The sequence below is a fragment of the Lynx rufus genome, unplaced genomic scaffold (assembly GCF_022079265.1).
Source record: "Lynx rufus isolate CCGP_SWC_20201006 ecotype Redwood Valley unplaced genomic scaffold, mLynRuf1.p SCAF_23, whole genome shotgun sequence".
NCBI lineage: Eukaryota > Metazoa > Chordata > Mammalia > Carnivora > Felidae > Lynx > Lynx rufus.
The window spans coordinates 17,660,203-17,682,983 of NW_025814838.1; the positions used below are offsets into that span (position 1 = coordinate 17,660,203).

Genomic DNA, 22,781 nt, shown 5'->3' on the forward strand with positions numbered 1-22,781 from the left:
CCCGTCGGGGCTGGCCCCGCGCGCCCCGCCCCCTGGCCGTCCGGCGCCCCGGCTCCCATTGGCTGGGAGCTTGTGGAGGCGGAGCCTCGGCGGGCCAGCCCCGCGGAACACGCCCCCTCCCCAGCGAGCCTCTTGCAGTCGGAGCCGAGCAGCTGGCGGAGCGGAGCGGGTCGCAGGTAGGGAGCTCTTCCGGGCCCCCCAGAAGGGGTGTGGCGGGGTGCCCACCGCGGGGCCCCAGGAGCCGCCGGGACGGGACCTCGGCCTCCTTGCGGCCGCGGCCCGCATTCAGGCCCCTCGTGCAGGGTCTTCCAGGCCGCCGGCAGGGGGCTCCGGGCTGGGTCTCTGGGCCCCCAGGAAATGCCCGGCCGCCGCGGCCTGTTTGGGGAAAGCAGGTTACTCACGCCCGGGAAGGGGCGGGTGTGGCAGCAGCGGGAGGGATTGGGGGCTGACGTCGGGCAGCGCTCGCGGCGTGCAGTGAAAGCCTCCCCCTCCCTTTCTCCTGTGGGCCGGAGCGTGGGTGGGGGACCCGCGGACCGGAGCGGGGCGCCGCACGGGGAGGGGGCGCCGACTCCCAGCCGGGCGGGGCGGGGCGGGGAGGGCGGGGGGGGGACCCCAGCCCTCCAGGCGGGGGCGGTGGGGGGGGAGCCGCCCTGGCGCCGTGCGATTGGCAGCATCTAGGGGAGGAGGAGCCGCCGGCCGCTCGCGGAGCGTTTGCGCCCGGATGGGGGGCCTCTGGGCGGAGCAGAAGAACTTCACCCGCGCCCGCAGGCTCCCTGCCCGCAGGCCCCGCCGGCCGCCCGTTTGCAGGCCGGAAATACAACGTCGTGTTTTGATTTTTTAAAAGGAAGCCCCCGGTCCCCACGTCTTCTCTGGGGTTGGGAGTGGATGTGTGTGTGGAGTGGGCGGATCGGGGATCAGCCGGTTCCACGCAGGGCCTCGGTTCCCACTGGTGGAGCTGTCTCCAGCTAGGAGGCCTCCCGGAGCCACAGTCTCCCCACCTGTAGACCGGTGGTATAACTTCTGCCTCTCATAACGGGGTGCGAGAGAGTAGAAGGAGGAGGCTAACCCAGTCCCGGGAGAAATGTCGGCTACCGTCGTATTTTTTACTTGCTTTTGTGATATTTCTCTGTCCCTGTCTCCATTCTTGCTCCTCCTGCCCTTTCGTCACTCGGAAGCCATAGGGAACTTGTAAAAACCATCGGTTCAAATCACCCCCCTGGCTTGAAATCACGGGCTCATGGCCCTAATTGTCTAAGTCCCAAACTTGTCCACAGGACTTTCTGGGACCCACCACCGCGACCTTCCTCCCCCAGGGCCTTTGCCCCTGCAAGTTCCCCTGCCAGGAATGAGCTCCCCGCCCCATTATCTTGAAGTGATCATTTTAAGACTCAACGCAGAGCCGCCCCCCCCCCCCCCCCCGCCCGCCCTCCGGCGGTTTTCGGCCAGGGCCCTCCCCATCTGCACTCGATCCCCGGGCGGCGGCCTTGGTGACCGCGGGCTCTCAGTGCTCGCCTGTCTGCTCTCCCGCCCCCACCTCCCCCAAGTGGCGCCGGAGCCCCTCTGAAAAGAGCAGCTTTAAATCCAAATGACAGCCCTGCCTTAGTTTAAAGCTGAGTTCTCTCTTCTGCTTATTATGGATCTTTGATAAGAAATACAATTGCTGAGAAGTCCGTTTTGCTTGCTGTTTGCTACGAGCATTGTGAACCCTTTCCTGAATGTAACCCGCTATGTAATAGAGGAAGTTGTGAAACTTCCTAAAGGTAGTCTGGTATGTAATAGAATAAGTGATTGTACATGAACTAACCGGCATTTCTCGCTTCTGTAAACCTGCTTGCTTAACATCTTTTCCCCTTCCCCTTGGTTCCTCAGGTACTTGAGAAAGGGGAGAAATGAGAGACCTGGGCAAACTGTTTGCCTAGTCATCCTGGTCCGCTTGCTTAACCAGCTTGTTCCGCTTCTGTACAACTGCTTGGTGTAACCGCGAAGAATCCCTAACTTCCCCATAACTTGTTTGTACCTGTCTATAAAAAGGCTGTAAAAACCTCACTCGGGGCCTCTTAGCGTCACCGGCAACGAGTGAGCAGAGGTCCAGGTTCGAACCTGCAGTAAACGACCCTTGCCGCTTGGCTTTGACTTAGGGCTCTGGTGGTCTTTTGTGCGAGGTTTCGGAACTTCGGGCATTACATTTGGAGGTCCCACCGAGATCTCCCCCGAGCCCACCAGACTTCTGGTCAACGGGTCGTATCTGATTCCGATCGGTAAGTAAGCCGGCTCTAATGTTCTTCCTTTTCTCTCTGATCTGTGTTTCTTCTCTGGAGAACCGGTTCTGTCTGGAAGCTGGTGTGACCCTGGCGGACGCGCTATAGGGCACCCGGCCGGGGTCAGTTGGAGACGTCCACTACATCTGGGGGCCTTCTTGGCCCATCTGGGGGCCTTCTTGGTCCATCGGGGAACCTTCTTGGTCCATCAGGGACCTTCTTGGTCCATCGGGGGGCCTTTTTGGCCCATCAGGATTCTTTTCTGTGGGCTGCTTACGCCCAACGCGCCTGCGAACTAAATACTTTCATTTTCTCTATGAACTTCCTGAGTGCTAAGAAATATCTCTAGGCGTCTGAAAGAAAAACCATCTAGGCATGCCAATTGTTACCCGTATTCTGATGTGATGTGTGTCTGTGTGTCTGTCTGTTAAATTGACTGGAATGATTGTTGGGAGTCAGGGGCACGCTCCTGACTTACCCTATGTGTAGTCCCATGGCGTAAGCTACGGGATTCGAGTGGGCTCTAACCCGATTTCCACGGTGATCCTCATATGGCTTAAGGCGGTCAAAATCTTTTTGATCCAAGCAGGGGGTTTATACCTGCCCGCCTATGCTAAGAGGCACCTAAGTTCCCGCGAGGGACGCGGACGGGCGAGTACGCGAGTGCTTCTATGTCAGTCTAAATGTATTGTCACCCCTAGGCCCTTGTAATAACCACCATCCTAGCCATAACCCTTTCTGTTGGGCTGGCCGAGACGGCACCAGAAAGTTGGAACCACTGTCAGAGATTCTTGTTGGCTCTTGTTTTTCTCTCGTGCGTCGGATGCTTTATCGGAATTAAGTGTTTTCTCGCCTAATCAGAATTAATTATCCCATCCTTTGTTTCTCTCCTTTCCTTTTTCCTCAGAAGCATAACATGGGCCAAACGCAGAGCACCCCTCTCTCCCTCCTTCTCGCCAACTTCAGGGACGTGAAAGCTAGAGGACACAACTTAAGCCTAGACATTTGCAAGGGAAAGTTGATCACCTACTGCCGCTCTGAATGGCCTACCTTTGGGGTCGATTGGCCTACAGAGGGAACCTTCTGCCTCCCTGTAGTCCTTAAAGTAAAATCAAAAATTTTCCTACCAGGGAAAGAAGGTCACTCGGATCAGATTCCCTATATTCTGGTGTGGCAAGATTTAGTGGAAAATCCACTTAACAGCAGGGTCATGCCAAATCCTAGCGGCTAAACCTATCAACCCTCCCAAGCCGCTAACTCCAAATGCACCCCCTGTTCTCCCCGACAGCCAAGATTTACTTTCCCTTGACCAGATTCCTCCTCTTATTCCGCAAGCCGCCCCTATCCCTGCTCCCGACCCCATTTCCCCTGCGCCGGCAGAGCCTCCCATAGCCCAGCCGATAGAAGAACTAGAAAATAGGGAGGCTCAACCCGCGCCCATGTCTAATGGGGGCGCAATCCAAGGGCCGGCTGGGCGTACCCGTGGCCGGGCCCCACGTGAGCCAGGATTCCGCCTCCCTGACTCCACCATAGCTTTACCCTTACGGGAAATAGGGCCTCCCGATGATACGGGGAACCCCCGACTTCAATACTGGCCCTTCTCTACCAGTGACCTATATAACTGGAAAACCCAGAATGCCCGATTTTCTGACAACCCTAAAGATTTAATAAGTCTCTTAACGTTATGTTTACCCACCAACCCACCTGGGATGATTGTCAGCAGCTCCTCCAAATCCTGTTCACCACCGAGGAGCGAGAAAGAATTCAATCTTGCTTGGAAGCAAGAAAGCTGGTTCCTGGAGATGACGGCCAACCCACTGCTAACCTTGATCTCATTAATGCAGCTTTTCCCTTGACCCGACCCCCACAGGATGGCTGGGACTACAACACGGCAGAAGGTAGGGGACGGCTACGCATTCATCGCCAGACTCTAATGGCGGGTCTCCGGGCTGCTGCACGCAAGCCCACTAATTTGGCAAAAGTGTATTCAGTAATACAAGGTAAGACAGAGAGCCCTGCCGCTTATTTAGAAAGATTAATGGAAACCTTCAGACAGTATACCCCCATAAACCCCGAGGCCCCCGAAAATCAAGCTGCTGTTGTAATGGCCTTTGTAAATCAGGCAGCCACTGATATTAAAAAGAAACTCCAGAAGCTAGAGGACCTGGAGGGAAAACAGATTCAGGACTTACTCCGCATTGCCCAGCGTGTCTATAATAATAGAGAGACTCCAGAGGACAGGCAACTTAAAGCTACCGAAAAAATGACCAAAGTCCTGGCTGCTGTTGTCCAAAAGCCCCTGGATAAAGACCAATGTGCCTATTGCAAAGAAAAAGGCCATTGGGCCCGAGAATGCCCTAAAAAGAAAAAAGCCACGTCATAATCAAAAACCGTGGCAGCCAAAAACCACACCCGCCCTCTTCACTCAAGATGCAGAATAGGGGGGACGGAGTTCGGATCCCCTCCCCGAACCTAGGGTAACACTACAAGTGGAGGGGAACCCGGTTCAATTCCTAGTCGACACAGGGGCACAACATTTGGTCTTGATCAGACCCCATGGAAAAATTTCTGAAAAATCTTCCTGGGTCCAAGGGGCTACCGGAATAAAAAAATATCCCTGGACCACCCAGAGGACTGTGGACCTAGGAAATGGAAAGGTCACCCATTCCTTCCTAGTCATCCCCGACAGCCCCTGCCCCTTATTAGGAAGAGACTTGCTCACTAAAATGGGGGCCCAGATTCATTTTACGCCAGGGGGCCCCCAAGTGACTGGCCCTCACAACCAACCCATGACCATACTTACTCTAAGATTAGAAGATGAATATCGACTCCATCAGGGGCCACCCTCGCAAAGTCAAAACATAGAGCCCTGGCTCCGGCAGTTTCCAGAAGCATGGGCTGAAACCGGGGGTATGGGGTTGGCTAAACATCGCCCGGCTCTATTCACAGAGCTGAAACCGGGGGCAGATCCAGTTCGGGTCCGACAGTACCCGCTGTCAGTGGAGGCCAGAAATGGCATCACGCCACATATCCGTCGCCTCCTAGACTTGGGCATCTTGCGTCCCTGCCATTCAGCCTGGGACACCCCCCTGCTGCCTGTACGAAAACCTAACGGTGTGGACTACCGTCCGGTACAAGATCTGAGAGAAGTTAACCGCCGAGTCATGGACATACACCCAACAGTACCCAACCCCTATACCCTCCTAAGTGCCCTCAGCCCAGAAAGACAATGGTATACTGTCCTTGATTTGAAAGGTGCTTTTTTCAGCCTGCCTCTGGCCCCCAAAAGCCAAGAGCTCTTCGCCTTCGAGTGGTCCGACCCCGAGAGGGGCATAAATGGGCAACTCACCTGGACCCGGCTCCCCCAAGGATTTAAAAACTCACCCACCTTGTTCGATGAGGCACTTCACGAGGATCTGGGCGAGTACCGGAATCAAAACCCCGAAGTGACTGTCTTGCAGTACGTCGACGATCTTTTAATCGCCGCTGAGACTGCCGAAGCTTGCTTGCAAGGCACCAGGAACCTCCTCCGGACACTCGGTGCCCTGGGATACCGGGCTTCAGCAAAGAAAGCCCAAATTTGCAGATCCGAGGTAACCTACTTGGGGTATCTGTTAAGAGAAGGCCAACGATGGCTCACTGATGCACGGAAGGAAACCGTCCTCCGCATCTCCCGACCCACAATGCAAAGGCAGGTGAGAGAATTTCTGGGATCGGCCGGGTTCTGCCGCTTGTGGATACCTCGGTTCGCCGAGATGGCTAAGCCTCTTTACCTGGTCACCCGAGAACAGGCGCCCTTTGAGTGGACAGAGGAAACTGAGCAGGCTTTCCAGCAAATTAAACTCGCCCTGTTGTCGGCACCAGCCTTAGGGCTCCCCGATGTCTCCAAACCCTTTCATCTCTTCGTAGATGAAAATAAGGGGGTAGCCAAAGCAGTGCTGATGCAACTCCTTGGTCCATGGCCCAGGCCCGTTGCCTATCTTTCAAAAAGACTAGACCCAGTAGCGGCTGGCTGGCCCCCTTGCCTCCGTATGATCGCTGCTACAGCTCTAATGGTAAAGGATGCTGATAAGTTAACTATGGGACAAGAGTTACATGTTACAACCCCTCATGCCATCGAGCGAGTCCTCAAACAACCTCCTGACCGATGGATAAGTAACGCCTGACTGGTTCACTACCAGGGACTATTACTAAATCCCCTCAGAATCATTTATGCTCCCCCCCGAACACTAAACCCTGCCTCCCTGTTACCAGACCTGGACTTAGACACCCCCCTCCATGACTGCGCTGAGATATTGGCACAGGTTCATGGAGTTCGGGAAGATTTACAGGATGACCCTCTACCAGACGCCGAGGTTACCTGGTGCACTGACGGCAGCAGCTTTGTACATCAGGGTCAAAGGTACGCGGGGGCAGCAGTCACAACTGAAACTGAGACTGTTTGGGCAGAGCCTTTGCCAGCTGGCACCTCTGCCCAGCGGGCTGAACTTGTGGCCTTAACCAAGGCACTGACTTTGGGAAAAGACAAGAGACTAAACGTGTATACCGATAGCAGATATGCTTTTGCTACGGCCCACATACATGGAGCTATATACAGAGAGAGGGGACTGTTAACTGCAGAGGGGAAAACTATCAAAAACAAAGAAGAAATGTTGGCTCTTTTAAAGGCACTCTGGCTGCCTAAACGACTAGCCATCATACATTGCCCAGGCCACCAAAAACCGATCACACCGGTGGCCAGAGGAAATACTTTGGCTGGCCAGGTGGCCCGAGAGGCGGCCTTACAGGTGGACTGTGCTTTAATGACCACCCTACCAGACCCCGGTTCAGCTAGTTTACCAGAAAATCCCGCCTACACTAAAGAAGACCTAAACTGGATCCAAAAATTGCCTTTGACTCAGTGCCTTAACGGATGGTGGAGAGCAGCAGACTGTAGCATAATCCTCCCAGAAGAAATGGGAAATAAAGTCTTATCCAAGATGCACCGAGCCACTCATATGGGCACAAGAAAAATGCAAGACTTAATGAGACATGCTAGGATCACCATTAAAGACTCCAGGACAAAAATTGAACAGATAGTTGCTAGCTGTAAAGCTTGCCAACTAACTAACGCTACCAACCACGGGAAAAACCCTGGCTCCAGGACCCGCGGAACCAGGCCGGGAGCCTATTGGGAAGTAGACTTCACCGAGGTAAAGCCTGGAAAATATGGATATAAATATTTGTTAGTGTTTATAGATACCTTTTCAGGATGGACAGAGGCCTTCCCCACCAAGCATGAGACTGCGCAGGTAGTAGCAAAGAAAATGTTAGAAGACATCATGCCCAGGTACGGATTCCCTACCCTAATAGGATCAGACAACGGACCAGCATTCATTTCAAAGGTAATACAAGGGATAGCGCAGTTTATTGGGGCTGATTGGAAACTACATTGTGCATATAGACCCCAAAGCTCAGGACAGGTAGAAAGAATAAATAGAACGCTAAAAGAGACCTTAACTAAATTGACCATGGAGACTGGCGCTAACTGGGTAGTCTTACTCCCCTACGCTCTGTTCAGGGTGCGAAACTCCCCCTACGAACTGGGATTAACCCCCTTTGAAATCATGTATGGAGTACCCCCTCCTATAATTCCCAACCTACAGTCTAATGTGTTAACTGAATTTGATGATCATAAACTTCTTATTTCCCTGAGGGAACTCCAGCGCACCCACCAGGAAGTTTGGCCCAGACTGAGAGCCATTTATGAGACCGGGCCCCCTCCTGAGCCGCATCACTACCGACCCGGAGACCGGGTATACGTGCGGAGACATAAGCAAGAGACCCTCCAACCACGGTGGGAGGGACCCTACATTGTGATCCTCACTACACCCACCGCTCTCAAGGTCAACGGGATCGCCACCGGGATCCATTACACCCACGCCCGACCAGCTGATCCATTTGCGGTTCGAGAAGACTTCGTGCCAGAAGCCAACACCGCCTGGACGGTTGACCAGAGTAAGACCCATCCTTTAAAATTGACTCTGCGTCAAAAACCTGACCCCAAAAACCGGCGAAGACCAGAGGCCCAGGTGTCCCATACCAAGACAGTTGCAGCAACTCAGGACCCACAATGATCGAAGGAACACTCACTAGCGTGCTCCTGCTCACCTCCTACGGACTGATAAGTATGGCGGACAACCCTCACACACCCTATACTTTAACTTGGGAGGTTTCTAATTGGGAAACCCATGAAGTCTATAATACTACCACAAAGACAGATGTTCCCTTAAATACCTGGTGGCCTGATCTCTATTTTAATTTAGAACAGATGGCTAAGTCAGTCGGACTAGACCACGGAAGGGGAAAGGAAACAAGAAATTTCTTAAGCGAAACAGGGTTTTATGCATGCCCTGGGTTTGGACAGAATGCTCGCACCACATGTGGGGGAGTTCTCAACTACTACTGTAGGTCCTGGAGTTGTGTCACCGCCAATGACGGTAAATCAAAATGGACGGTAACACCTCTTTACATCGACATGTCATTTGTCAGGCCCTGTGACATAGGTTTTTCCGGCCGAGGATATTACTCAGAACATTGTAACCTTGTTCGTATCAAATTTCTAGAAGATGGAAAAAAAGAAACTAGATGGACCACTGGGCTTAGTTGGGGAATCTATTTGTATCGGGGACCACCCTACTATGCAACTGTTGTTCAGATAAAACTAAAGGTAGAACCCAAGGTTCCACCAACCCTAGTAGGGCCAAACCAATCAGTAGGGCCCACAAGTAAGCCTAATACTACCCCGCGGTCCACAAATAAGGGTACTAATTCTCCGGCCACTCAGGTGGTCACTGTAACCAGGACTACTCCAAACAAACCCCCAAAAATCCAAACCCCATTCAAAGATGACCCCTGGGGCGCCTGGGTGGCGTAGTCGGTTAAGCGTCCGACTTCAGCCAGGTCACGATCTCGCGGTCCGTGAGTTCGAGCCCCGCATCAGGCTCTGGGCTGATGGCTCAGAGCCTGGAGCCTGTTTCCGATTCTGTGTCTCCCTCTCTCTCTGCCCCTCCCCCGTTCATGGTCTGTCTCTCTCTGTCCCAAAAATAAATAAACATTGAAAAAAAAAAAAAGAAAAAAAAATTAAAAAAAAGAAAAAAAAAAAAGATGACCCCTTATGGGTAATGATAAATAACACCTATCAGGCCTTAAATCATACTAAACCCAATAAAACAGAAGCTTGTTGGTTGTGCTATTCCACAAAACCTCCCTTTTACGAGTCATTAGCAATAGTAGGAGATTATAGCACTGCAAACAACTCAGACACTTGCAATTGGGGACAGAGAAGACCTGGCCTCACGTTACCGGCGCTTATGGGAAATGGGACATGTGTAGGAACAGGGCCAACAAAATATAGCCACTTATGCATAAATAACAGGAATATATTCAATACTTCAGAAAACTGGATTATTCCACCAAATAACTCATGGTGGCTTTGTTCTCATGCGGGATTAACCCCCTGCCTCTATAAGGATATGTTCAATCAGTCAGAATTCTGTGTAATGGTAATTGTGTTCCCAAAAATCACATACCACACAGCTGAGTATATAGACCAGATGTGGATAGCACCAAAAAGAGTAACTAAGAGAGCACTCATTACTGCAGGGGCTCTAACTCTAGCCACCATATTCGGACTCGGGGCCATCGGAACAGGGACGGGGATCTCGGCCTTAACTATACAAAACAAGGGATTTAGTATACTTAGAGAAGCGGTTGACAAAGATATAGAAAGAATAGAAACTGCCATCACTTCGCTTAAAAAGTCCCTAACCTCCCACTCGGAAGTAGTTTTACAAAACAGGAGAGGATTAGATCTGCTGTTCCTACAGCAAGGTGGTCTCTGTGCAGCACTAGGAGAAGAATGTTGTTTCTATGCTGACCACACAGGAATAGTAAGAGATTCTATGGCCAAGGTCCGAGAAGGGCTAAATAAACGAAAAAAAGGAAAGAGAACAGGAGGCAGGATGGTTTGAATCCTGGTTCAGTGAGTCCCCATGGTTAACTACCCTGCTCTCCTCTTTAATCGGGCCTCTGGCCATCCTACTTCTCGCTCTCACATTAGGCCCCTGCATCATAAACAAAATTATTAATTTTGTCCAAGACAGGTTCAATGGTATACAATTAATGGTCTTACGAACTCAGTACCAACCGCTCGAGACATTACAAATAGAAAACTGAAGATCCAAGATTGGCTCTTTAGGCACAAGAAAAAGGGGGGAATGAAAAGAGCAGCTTTAAATCCAAATGACAGCCCTGCCTTAGTTTAAAGCTGAGTTCTCTCTTCTGCTTATTATGGATCTTTGATAAGAAATACAATTGCTGAGAAGTCCGTTTTGCTTGCTGTTTGCTACGAGCATTGTGAACCCTTTCCTGAATGTAACCCGCTATGTAATAGAGGAAGTTGTGAAACTTCCTAAAGGTAGTCTGGTATGTAATAGAATAAGTGATTGTACATGAACCAACCGGCATTTCTCGCTTCTGTAAACCTGCTTGCTTAACATCTTTTCCCCTTCCCCTTGGTTCCTCAGGTACTTGAGAAAGGGGAGAAATGAGAGACCTGGGCAAACTGTTTGCCTAGTCATCCTGGTCCGCTTGCTTAACCAGCTTGTTCCGCTTCTGTACAACTGCTTGGTGTAACCGCGAAGAATCCCTAACTTCCCCATAACTTGTTTGTACCTGTCTATAAAAAGGCTGTAAAAACCTCACTCGGGGCCTCTTAGCGTCACCGGCAACGAGTGAGCAGAGGTCCAGGTTCGAACCTGCAGTAAACGACCCTTGCCGCTTGGCTTTGACTTAGGGCTCTGGTGGTCTTTTGTGCGAGGTTTCGGAACTTCGGGCATTACACCTCCAGGGCAAGAACTGGGTCCTGTAGCGTCGTGGAGCTGAGCCAGACCCAGCGGGGCCCTGGGGGCCCTGGGGCACGGCTGAGGGTGCCTTCTCCTGGCAGGCCGACGGTCTTCCTTTGTCCCGTGGAGTGGCAGAGTCAGGGCTTTTCGTTTGTGTGCCATCAGCAGGGACTGGAATGGGAGGGATTATTCTAGGTCGCCCCATGCCTGACAGTTTCACCATTAGCGACTCAACTATTGTTGGCTGAGCCTTTTGTAGCTGGCACCGTCTGCGCCACGTTCGCGGGCCTGGGGTGCTGCATTACTCTTCCGTTTGACACATAAAGAAACTGAGGCATGGAGCGGTGAGGTCTCTCGCCAGGGGTCACATAGGGGAGCAAAGAGTAGAGTCAGGCCGAGACTCGGGTCAGCAGCCTTAGCCGCTGGGTGGTGGGGTAGAGGCAAGGATGCCGTGTGGGAATACGTGACCTGGGGGTGATGGGGTTCTGGTTACGAGCTGGGGCGGGCCCGGGGGTGGGGGCGGGGCGCGGTGCTGGGGGACCTTCTCGGGGGTGGGGGGTGCTGGTTCTGCCGAGGCCGTCGTCGGGGTGCTCCTGGGTGGGGCGGGCAATGCTCGAGGGGCCGCAGGTCCTTCGGGTTTCCGGCCTCTTCCCGGAACTCTGGGGCCCCGGCGGGGGCAGTGCGGGAGAGCAGTTCCTGGAGGGGCACGGCCTGGAGGGGACTCCGGGGCGGCGTCTCTCCGTGGGCGGGCGGGCGGGCGGCACCCCGCCTTGTTTGTGTTTGTCTTTGCAGCCAGCTCTTTTGGCCCCGGGCGCTGGCTGGCGCTCCAGCAGAGGCCATCCCTGCCCCCCCCCCCCCCCCCCGGCCGCACTCCCCCCCCCCCACAGCTCTCCTTGCCTCCCCCGCCCCTCCCTTGCATCCCCTCCATCCTCTCCCTCCCCTGCGGGAGCTCGCTCTCTCCCGAACAATGGAAGGGCATGTGGCGGAGGCCAGCCTCAGGCCCCCTCCTGGGGCCTCTCTTGCTTCCTGGGACCCTTCTGTCGGGCCTCAGCCGAGCTGACCTGCCCCTCAGTTCCCCCACGTTGGGGCCCAGCCGGACTGGAGCTCGGGAGGGGAGTCCCCGAGTCTCAGCCTCAGTTTAGAAAGGAAGAACCTGGGCTGACAAAGGAGTAACTGGCTGACTCATCTAGAACCTCACCCCTCTCCGCCCCCAGTTTCCCTTTCACCCACCTGGTTCCAGCCTTGGCCCTGCCACCCACTGGCTGTGAGGGTGGGCAGGTCGTCATCCCGCCCAACTCTGGGGTTTCTGTGCCTTCTGTGGACCAGTGGCACCTGGCTCACCGGGAGCACTTTTGAATTCCAGAGTCTCGGGGCCCCATCCTCGACCTTCAGAATCAGATTCTGCATTTTGTCCCCTTCCCCAGAGACTTGTGGGGACACTAAAGTGTGAGCACCTCTCTGTGCCTTAGTTTCCCCACCTGTAAAATGGGGATGATAAAAGCACCTCCCCCTGTTGTGCGGGACGTGGGGACGCATCTCGCTCCGTCTGGCCCCGGTGCCCTGCCCCCTTCCTTTTGTGTGGACTAGTTCGGAGCCCTCCCCACGCGGCAGCAGTGGCCTGGCCCTGCAGCTGGGTGTCTGCCTTCCCCCAGCCAGAAACCCACACAAGGCTTTCCAGTGTAAGCTTGGTGTGGTCTGGCTTTGCCAAGAGCCACACAGAACGAAGCATGCCACTTGGACCCAGGTCTTGCTCCCCCACATCTCCACCTTCCTACCCTCAGATGTGTGAAAGCTACCAAGAATGGAGCCTTGGGAAATGAATTGTGAACTCCCTCTCACTAAAGTGTGAATGGTTGAAAACACTGCCAAGGCTCCACTCCCTGGACTAAGCACCCCGCTCTTTGGCTTAAGACTGACTCATCCTTGATGGGTTGGTGGGTTCTCAGGGCAAGAGGGCAGGAGGTGGGGGCTAATGCAGGGTTATCTGGAGCCCCCAGATACGTGAGGGGGTTGATGGGGGGCGGGTTGGGAAGGCCCGATTCTGGTGCCTGGCTGAACTCCGACAACCTAAGAGGAGGACCAGCCCGGCCTGTGGAAAATTCCCAGGCTATTTTGGGTTGAGGCCCCCTTCTCCACCCTTTCCTGGGATCTGGTTGGAGGCCTTGCTGACGTACCCCTCCCTGAGGGCAGCCAGGGTGGGCGTGGCTTCCTGACTCCCTCACCTCTAGACCCTGGGTCCCCCCTCCCCTGGCTGAGCATTGTTGAGGACCTGGGGCGGTAGCTGATGGAGGTGGGGGAGTGGGAGGGGAGCACCCCCCCCAGACCACCTGCTTTGAAATGCAAACCCTCATTCCCGCCCCCCTCCCCTGCTTGCTTTTTCTCCATGACATTTTCACTGTCCCACATACTGTGGGTTTCACTAGTTTACTTACTAGCTGGGGGACCCAGGCAAGTTACTTGACACTTTGTGCCTCGGTTTTGCCATCAGTGAAATGGAGATGAATGAGTTGTGATGCGTCAAGTGCTGTGAGCCCTTTCCAGTTGCAGGACACTCTTCTTGTCCTGGTGGTTGTGGGGCTCCAGTCCCTGAGCCCAAGCTCCTGTGGGCAGGAATTAGCTGTCCTGGTTTTCATTTCCTGTGCCTAGTGGGGGGCCCAGTAACTGTTACTTGGAAAGGATGCAGCCTTCCCCGTCCTCCTCCTCCTCCTCCTCCTCGGGTGCCCCATTCCTCTGATGCCCTAAGTGGCCAGTGTGCTCGGGGAGTGGGGGGGGCACGTGCGGCCCCCACTGGTCCGGTAGTGTGCACACACAGGCAGTGACATGCCCGTGTGTGTGTGTGTACACGCATATACTTGTGCGTATACACATATACACGTGCACACAGCACAGTGGCTGTGACGTGCCTTGGCAGGAGGGACGTTGGTCCGAGTTTGCTGCAGATCGGAGGCCCATCCCAGGTCTGAGCTTCGGGCGCCTGTCTGCACCCTGCTTCTGCGGGGGGAGCGTTGAGTGTGTGGGCTGCTCACGGAGGGCGCTGGTCGCAGAGCGTGGCCCTGCCTCCTCCCGCCCTGGGCTGTGCTGGGGGGTGTGGGGCCGGGCTTCGGGACCCCTCTCCCCATCTGTGCTTGGGAGGGCAGCAGCGGCTGCTGGGTTGGCTCCTGGGTGACCGGCTGCCCCCTCCCCCAGCTGTTTTCCTTACAGCTGGACTCTGACCCGACCTCCCCCACACAGAGGCCATTCACTGCTGGGCCCTGGGGGTGGGCTGGCTCCTGGCCAGGCCCCAGCTGCTCTCCTCCAGCTCAGATGGCCGGAGAGAGGCAGGCAGGGGGTGGTGAAGGCCCCAGGGTCTCCCCGCACCCCTCCATCCCGGTTTCTAACACTGCCAGGTGAGTGGGACGGTCCCCACCCCCGCTGGACTGTGCCAGCTGGAGCCCGCCGAGCGCACAATGGCCGCCAGCCGATGCTCCTGGTTCTGGGGCTGGTTGAGAAGGGAGCCCTGCTCGGGGCGCCTGGGCGGGTCAGGAGGTTAAGCATCTGAGTCTTGATTTCGGCTCAGGTCATGATCTCACGGTTTGTGGGTTCGAGCCCCGCATGGGGCTCTGTGCTGACAGCACAGAGCTTGCGTGGAATTCTCTCTCCCTCTCTCTCTGTCCCTCCCGTTCACGCTTTCCCTCTCTCTCTCAAAATGAAAATGAAAATTAAGACAAAACCAAACAAGAATTTAAGGAGAGAATCGTGCTCTGTGCCGGCCCCAGCTCTGGGCCCTAGGGACGTGGAGGGACCCTGTGCAGCCCTCAGGTTCCTTGCCCGCCAAGGCTGTGGGCTGCTCTTGGCATCTCTGAGGGTTGGGTGTATTTGGGGATTCGGGGATGCTGGGATGGAGAGAAAGGGGCCCCTAATTTGAGCCTGTTGCATTAATTCAGGGGGAGGTGGGTATGGTAAGGGGCATGGGACTGACAGATGGACAGATGGGTGTGAGGAGAGGAAGACGCACACGATGTTGTTGATCCCCGTAGTTCCTCAGCCTGCCCTCTCCCGGCTCTCTGTCCCTGGTGCCCACCACACTGCCCCCTTGCTGGCCTTCAGCCACACCTGGGTGGGCTCTTGCCAACCACAGGGCCTTTGCATAGGCTGTTCTGTCTGCCTGGAAGAGCCTCCCTCTCTTTTTGAAAGGTTGACTCTTACTGTTCAGGACCCAGCTTTCCCCTCGTTAGAGAATCATCTCCACCCTGGTACTCTGTCTCCCCGTGTATTTCTTACCAGCCCTTCTGGGAATCTGTAGCGATCTTATTCATGTGTCTATTTACCTGTTTATTCTCTGACTCCAGACTCAGGCCCTGTGTCTCTAGTGCCATGAACTAGGGCCTGACACTGATCACCTGTTTGTTGAATGACCTTATGATGGCAGTTATAACAGTCCTAGCTGATAGGCCCTGCTCACTTGTTCTGGGTAGATAGCGTGCTGAGTGCTTAGCGTGTAGTATTTCATTTCAACTTCATGGCCGTGGTGTGAGGTCAGATGTGCCTGACTCCAGAGGAGGAGAAGGAGACTGGATGGAAGAAGAGAGGGCTGTTCCCTCCCCCTGGTGTCCCATCTGCTGTCCTGGGAGGCCTGGGCAAGGCGCTCCCTTCTCTGGATCAGCACCCTTCCCAGAACCCCAAGCATTGGAACATTCCAGGACTCTATGACCTGTATTGGTGGGTGGTGCTGGAGCCCTGACCCCCCAGCCGAGCACCCGGGGCCTGCATGAGGTGGGGGCTCCCTGGTCCTCCTTGGCGGTGGCTGCAGCTGAGAGAAGGGTCAGGAGGTAACTATGTCACTTCCTCCAGGCGGGCAGCCGGCCTTCTCCCTTCCCAGCCAGGCAGAACTAAGGCCAGACGGCTGTGTGGGGGACTGAGGGGAGACTCAGGGGGAGGGGGACAGGTTGGGGGGAGGAACCAGGCCTGTTCCTTGGGGGGGTTTGGGTTGCGGGCAGAGGCAGCTCTGCTGGGTGATGTAGTTGAAACCCCAGTGCTCTGGGGCCACTGAGTCCGTATAAATGAGGGAAGCAGGGGTGGCGAACGGGAGTTCGAGGTTGTCAGAGCTTCGAGTTTTGTTTTTCCAAGAGTAGTGGGAAGCCTGGGTTGGGATGTTTTCAGCGTGAAAACCCTGTGTGAGCCACATAAGCCCGTCGGCCTGCTTCCGTCCCACCGTGGCGTGCCTGGGTGAAGGAGGAGTTCGGGGTTCCCCCGCCATCCCTGCCACGGGGCCCCGCTCTGGTTCGTGTCCTCTGCAGGTGCCGGGGGACGCCCACTCGGCCGCCCCACTTTGCAGATGGGGAAATTGGTCCCAGAGAGCGGAAAGGACCTACCCAAGCCCCTCTGGCTCCTGAGCTTTGCTTTCTTTCCTGGTGACCTTGAGCCCAGGCCGAGGTAGTGCGGGTGCCTTGGCAGTCGGTCACGTGTTCAGTGCAACGGCCACGTCCTGCTCTTGGCAAAAGTGCCAGAGTCCGTTCCCCCCAGGCCCCCAGCCGGGTCTGATCCCACCTCTGATACATGTTAAGGGTCACCGAGGGAACTGGAGTTCCTGGCGGCCAGTGACCCAGGCAGGTTGCAAACTGACTGAGCGCCTGGTGGAGATGGCTGTCTTGGCGATGGTCCTGCCACTGAGGGTCCCTCGGGCCCACTGTCCTAGATGCAAGCTTGTGACGGCCCCTGGGGGATCCAGACCTGGGGTCTGCGCCTCTCGGGTGTGTGTCCAGAGTTTCTCGGGGGAACGCTGTGTGCTCTGCCCTCTTTTACCTCCGCCTTCCGGAACCACAGTGCCTGGCTAAGTGCTTGACTTAGCAGGTCAAGGCTGTTGAGTGGCCGGAGTGTGACCTAGGGAGCTGGCAGTAAAGGATCCCTGCCCGCCTGCCCTGCCTCCCTCGCCGCCCCCTTCCTTCCCTCCCTTTCACAAGTATTGACTAAGTGCCCTGAGTGTGCCGGGGGCACAGAGGGGACTGATGGCATCCGTGACGTGGGGCGAGCAGGCATTTCCCGGCAGAGCGATGCCCGAGGGAGGCCGCGGCTGCTGCGGGAGCCGAGGAGGCACCTGACCCAGCTGGGGCGAGCCTGGCCTGCTGCCGGATGAGGTGACCTCCACGCCGAGTGAGCCTCGCGCCTGCATTGCGCAGCCGAGAATGTGGGTCTCCGATGGGAGACTGTCAGACACGGGGGTGGGCTGCATCCGGGGTCCCCCCTCGCAGGGCATGAGCCCCTGAGAGCCCTCGGTGTCTTCCTAGGTCAGCCATGTCATCTGAGCCACCTCCACCGCCACAGCCCCCAACACACCAGGCTTCGGTCGGGCTGCTGGACACCCAGCGGGCCCGAGATCGGTCACCGTCCCCTCTCCGGGGCAACGTGGTCCCGAGCCCGCTGCCCACCCGCCGGACGAGGACCTTCTCGGCGTGAGTCTCGGGCTAGCCTCCTGCCCAGGGCCAGAGTCATTGTATCTGGCCATCTCTGTGACTCAGTGTCCCGGTCTGTCACATGGGGAGACTTGGGTTGGGGTAAGGACTGGTGAGGCACCCTGTAAACTCTGGAAGGCAATGCCCTAGGTCCCTTGAGCCTGTGGCAGGCTGGGGTTCATAACAAGTAGGAAATCACTGGGGTCTTAAATCAATGGGTTTTAACCACGCACAAGCCTCTTCCTTTGTCGGACCGACCTCGACTTCCTCAGCTGCAAAATGGGGACAGCAGCAGGCTGGGGCACAGTGCTGCAAAGGACCTGCACAGTGCCTGGGAGCTGTAGATCTCAGGCCCAAGTTGTAGAGGCTGCTGCCGTCACTAATAGTCTTCAGAGGGATGCTCGGAGAGCTTTTAGTCTAACCCCCTTTTTGGATAGAGAAACTGAGGCCTGAGAAAATTTGCTGGGGTCGTCAGAGAGTCACTCTTATTAGAGTCTTTGTGAATGGCTCCCAGAGTTGTGCAGTGCACAACCTGCATAGCTGTACATAATGGCCCTGGTTACTATCCGGGGCATGGCTTTTAAGGGGGCACTGGGGTGAGCTGGGTATGCCTCAGGAGAGTGGGTGGCTGTTCTGGAGGGCTGGTAGGGGCCCCCACTCACACTTTCCCCCCCTCTTTCAGGACGGTGCGGGCTTCGCAAGGTCCTGTCTACAAAGGAGTCTGCAAGTGCTTCTGTCGATCCAAGGGCCACGGCTTCATTACCCCGGCCGATGGTGGCCCCGACATCTTCCTGCACATTTCTGAGTGAGTCAGGGCTGGTTTGGGCGGTTTGGGGCTGGGCAAGGAGGCAGGGGGAGTGTGTGACTGACAGGCGCTGCGTGTGAGGGCGTGAGCCTCTGCCTGTGACCTGTGTGTGACTGTTTGGGGCTGGGGCGTGTGGGAGGCTGCAGGTGACAGTCTGCACGTGTATGTGACGGAGAGCGAGACAGAGGGAGAGAGGGAGAGACTGTTGAGAACCATGGGATGGGTCCGGTGGATGGGAGGGGTGTCACTGAGCTGCGGAGTGCGTGTGACCCAGAGTCTGACTTCCTGCCTGCCTTGGGGGAGCCGCTCACTGAGTCTGGGGGCTGCCCAGCCCCTCTGCTCCAGGAAGGAAGTTTGGAGCTGGACCCTTTCTCCTGCGACTTGCTCACTGACGTCCTTCCTTCCTGAGTGTCTGGAAACCCTTGGGAGGCTGAGGCGGGGCCCGCACGTCCGTCCGCGGCCTTGAGGCTGGAAGGCATCCAGCAGCCCGTGCTTCGCTCCCTCCCCCAGTCAGCCTTCAGCTATGTGGGGACCGAATCGGGCACCGCCTTGCCCCTGCCCCGTTCTTTGGCCTCTGCACCCCCAATCTTTTAGTCTGTGGCAGGCCGAGTCCTATGCCACACGGCAGACCGGGCAATATATAAACACCCCGTTTTTGGAGATAGGGTACCGTTGAAAATGTCTGTTGTGAGGGGAGAATTATCCCTCCTTTACCTCTTGCCCCCCCAAAGTCCTTACACGCCAGGCCTCACACAGGCTCCCGGAGAGTACAGACAGCAGCAGGGTGTTAAAGCCACGCGTCTGATGGGTGCGTGAATGCGTATGGGGCTGTGAAAATGTGTCTTCATGTCGCCTCTTTCCGGAAGGGATCTGTAGTGGTTTACAAGGATATTCGCAGTGCACCGTGAAAAATGAGTAAGGACAACCGGGGGCGGGGGTGGGGGCGGGGGCGAGTCAGAGAGATGGACGTGCGGCATCCTGGTGGCCCGACCAAAGAGGGAAGCACCGTTGGCCACGTGCGCTTTCCCTCAAGGCGAAATCCCTCAGATCGGTTCCAGGATCTGAAGGGGATTTTCCTCTTGCTGGAGGTGTCCTCGGGGGGCATCAGCATGGGCACCTCACCAGGGTGGGTGAAATGGTGACTTGTGTCCCATAGGGAGTACGGTCACAGGGAGGGGACCCTCCTGGAACTCGCATTCAGCACGGAAGGGACTTGCCTTCAGCCTTGCTGGGTGTCTGGGAAGCGGGAGGGCAGAGACGCACGCAGCTGGGGTTCGGGGCTCTCCCGGGACCAGGGCGGCTCTCCCTGCTCTTGTGTCCACAGGCCGTGACACCCATGCGACGGACAGTATGAGCTCCTGCCGAGGCAGAGCTCGGTCTGGGCCTCAGAGTGCGGGGAGGCTGGGGGGACCTGGTGGCAGGGCAGGAGGGGCAGGTGCTCCAAAAGCTCGGGCTGGGGTCCTGGGTGCGGCACGGAGCTGAGTGAGGCTTTTGTGGGTGCTGGGCACTGAACGCTGTCTCCCTGCTCCCACAGCGTGGAGGGGGAGTATGTCCCCGTGGAAGGCGACGAGGTCACCTATAAGATGTGCTCCATCCCCCCCAAGAACGAGAAGCTGCAGGCCGTGGAGGTGGTCATCACCCATCTGGCCCCGGGCTCCAAGCACGAGACCTGGTCCGGCCACGTCGTCAGCTCCTAGGAGATGCCGGAAGCATCCCTTCTCCTGGGCTCGCGGGAGACTCTGGGGGGGAGGAGGAGGCAGAACCAAACTGCAGATGACGGTCTACCGCTTGAGACGGGGCTTCAGAGCGGGGAGCACGGTCCCTTTCAAGCATCTTCCGGAGGAAGGGGCGATGGGGACAGGCACTGGCATGCTCTCGGCCACCAGCACAGCCTTGGACCGTTGCAACAGCCTCTCACCATCTGAAAAGCATTAAAAGCATGGAAAAAGGAGGGGTGCCCGCTGGTGGCTGAGCGGATGGTCCAACCCCAGCCCCGGGGGTGGGTCAGGTGGGCGCTTCCCCAGCCCACAGAGTCCTTGTGCCCCTGGGCTGGAGGCTCAGAATCCCCAGATCCAGCCCGCCCCGGGGGCTGACGGGAGGCCCTATGCGTTTCCCACCTGCGCCTACCCTCCTTGTGTCTGTGTTTGGCCCTCAGCAAAGCGGGCTCTTTTCTGTTGGTCTGTTTGGTTTGTTGTAGGGGAGCTGGCCTCACCGGGTGGGAGGGCACGAGAGCGGGGGTCTTTGGTGCCTTTGCAGCGGGAAGAATCCCAACTGGGCGCCTGGGAAAAGAGTTTCCCCAGGAGCCCTGAGCCCTCCCCTCGGCCATGCCGTGCTCAGCTGAATCCTCTCTCCTCCTCCCCTCAATTTAGCAGACAGTTCACAGCCGTGGTCGTTTAGGTGGTGGGTCGGGGTGGGGGTGGGAGAAGGGCGGGTCTTTGTTTAAAATCAGAGCTCGGTCCAGAACCCTCCGGAACGGAGTCGGTCGGTCGTGGTGGCTCGCTTCTCAACAGCCTGGTAAAGTCAAAACTTGGAGGAGAAAATGCCCCTTTGGTGATGGGGTTTGCCTGAAAACTGGTGTTAAGAAAAGCTGAGGGTTTGTTTGTTTGTTTTCTTCTCTAATAACCAAGGCTTTTGCCCAGGGCCAACCCTGTTTGCACTTGGCTGTCGACATTTCGAACCCTTGTAGATATTTTCCATACACAAGTCCTGAGGCTTTTCTTTGCGGTGGCTTGCTTTGGCTCTAAGGGTGATGTAAAAATAGAAATAGCTGGGTGGGTGATAATGTTTTGAAATGTGTGGCTTCTGTGTACTCAAAGGTACGTTTTGTCAGTTGCAGGGAAGTGAACCCTGTAAAGCTGGCTTGGAAGCAGACGGCGACGTTGCAAAGGAGGGAGGGCGGCCGATGGGTTGTGGAAGAGGCGAGGCCGAGTGCCTCGGTCTGTGGATGGATTTGTCTTTAAGCGTAGGAATGGCTTCCTTTGCAAGATAGAACTCTTTTACTCATGACCGGCGGGAGCTGTCTGAAAATTGGCAAATAGCGTTTGGCTGTGTGCATGCGAACAGCCCGCTGCGGTCATCGGTGGATCTGCCATTTCCTGGCCTGTTGTGCCCCTCGAAGGGTCCTCGGTCTGCTGCCTCTGCCTTCTGCTGGGTCCAGGGTGGCCCTTGCCCTCCAGCCTGTTTCCGCAGGCCCCCTGGAGACACCACACTTCCTGAGCCACTTCTGCCAAGGACCTTCGGGCTCCCAGAGGTCGAGAGCCTGCGTCTAAACCCCACCCCCGGGGGTGTTCCTGGTCTTGGCCTGGCCTCGGCGGTCGGGGCTCTTTGCGGATGCGTTCTCGTTCTTGGTCAGACACAGAGTCTCCATTTACAAGAAGCTCTGGGAGGAGCCTGGTGCCGGTGACGAGCTGGGGTGGCGTCCGGGATTCCTTCCCTTTCTCCTCCCGCCCGCCACCTCTGTCTCAATAAAGTGTGTTCTGTGCAAGGCTGGGTGTTGTCTGTGAGGGTGGAGGCCGGCTTCTTGAAGCCAGCAGGTAAGGGCGTCTTCCCAAACGGGGCTGACCTCCTGCTCCACCATCTGGCTTTTGTGGCTGCGAAGAAGAGATTGGGATCATCCCCTTTTCTGTAATCATCACATTCTCCAGCGTAGGGCGGCTTAGCAGTAGAGGGTGGCTTCACGTGAGCAAAATGCCACTGACAGCGTCAGCTGTGGCTAAATGTTGATGCATTTGGACGTTTCCCGCGTGAGCAGGAGCAGGGAGAGGCAGGGTCGGCCGGACAAAGGTTAGTCGGGAAGCAGGAGGTGCGAAAGCCTGTGGTCTCCTTGTCCGGGAGCGCAGCGGGGAGATGCAGGGCCGCAGGCGGACGCTGGGCCGTTCTGGGTTGGACTTTGGGTTAGGCTGGGACGGTCTTGCCCGGCCAGCGTCTCCAAAGGGCGGGTAGATCATTTTTATTAGCGCAGAGGTGGATGTTTTTACTGCGGTACTGATTTTCAAAGTGTACTGGGGAAACGTCCAGTCAGCCCCTTGAACCTGGGTAGGGAGAAGTCGAAGTAGGCATTTATTCACAACAAGGAGACGTGTCCCAGCGCCGCACTCGGCATCGGACGGGGGGTGCTGAGCCTGGAGAGGGTGCCCCAGTCCAGCTCCGAGTGAAGGGTTGAGCGGTGGTGGGAGGGAGCCCGGGGCCTGGCTGCGGGGGGCAAGTGGCCCGACGAGCCAAGGACAAGAGCGGTTAAGCAGGAGGAAGCAGCGGTTGGAGAGGAAGTGATTCAGGGCCTCCGCCGCTTTGCCCGAATCTGCAAGATGGGCCCAGCTCTGTCGTCCAGGGGCCGCCCGCCCGCTGGCTGGAGAGACCTCGCAGGACGTCCTGCGGATCCCGAGACCCGCGTTCCCTCCCTCGGGAT

At 56.4% G+C, this 22,781-nt stretch overlaps 2 protein-coding genes across 2 annotated transcripts; both read left to right on the top strand.

Annotated features, from left to right (window-relative positions):
• Window positions 1-98: 98 nt before the first annotated feature.
• Window positions 99-21,860, top strand: CARHSP1 (calcium regulated heat stable protein 1). Its single transcript, XM_047087148.1, has 4 exons — window positions 99-176; window positions 17,407-17,571; window positions 18,254-18,376; window positions 19,911-21,860. The coding sequence occupies exons 2-4, from the start codon at window positions 17,414-17,416 to the stop codon at window positions 20,071-20,073; spliced, it is 444 nt and encodes a 147-aa protein (XP_046943104.1). The 5' UTR covers window positions 99-176; window positions 17,407-17,413; the 3' UTR covers window positions 20,074-21,860.
• On the top strand, window positions 2,752-7,120 carry LOC124518038 (uncharacterized). The gene is made up of 2 exons (XM_047087819.1): window positions 2,752-2,756; window positions 3,921-7,120. The coding sequence occupies exons 1-2, from the start codon at window positions 2,752-2,754 to the stop codon at window positions 4,639-4,641; spliced, it is 726 nt and encodes a 241-aa protein (XP_046943775.1). The 3' UTR covers window positions 4,642-7,120.
• Window positions 21,861-22,781: the final 921 nt, after the last annotated feature.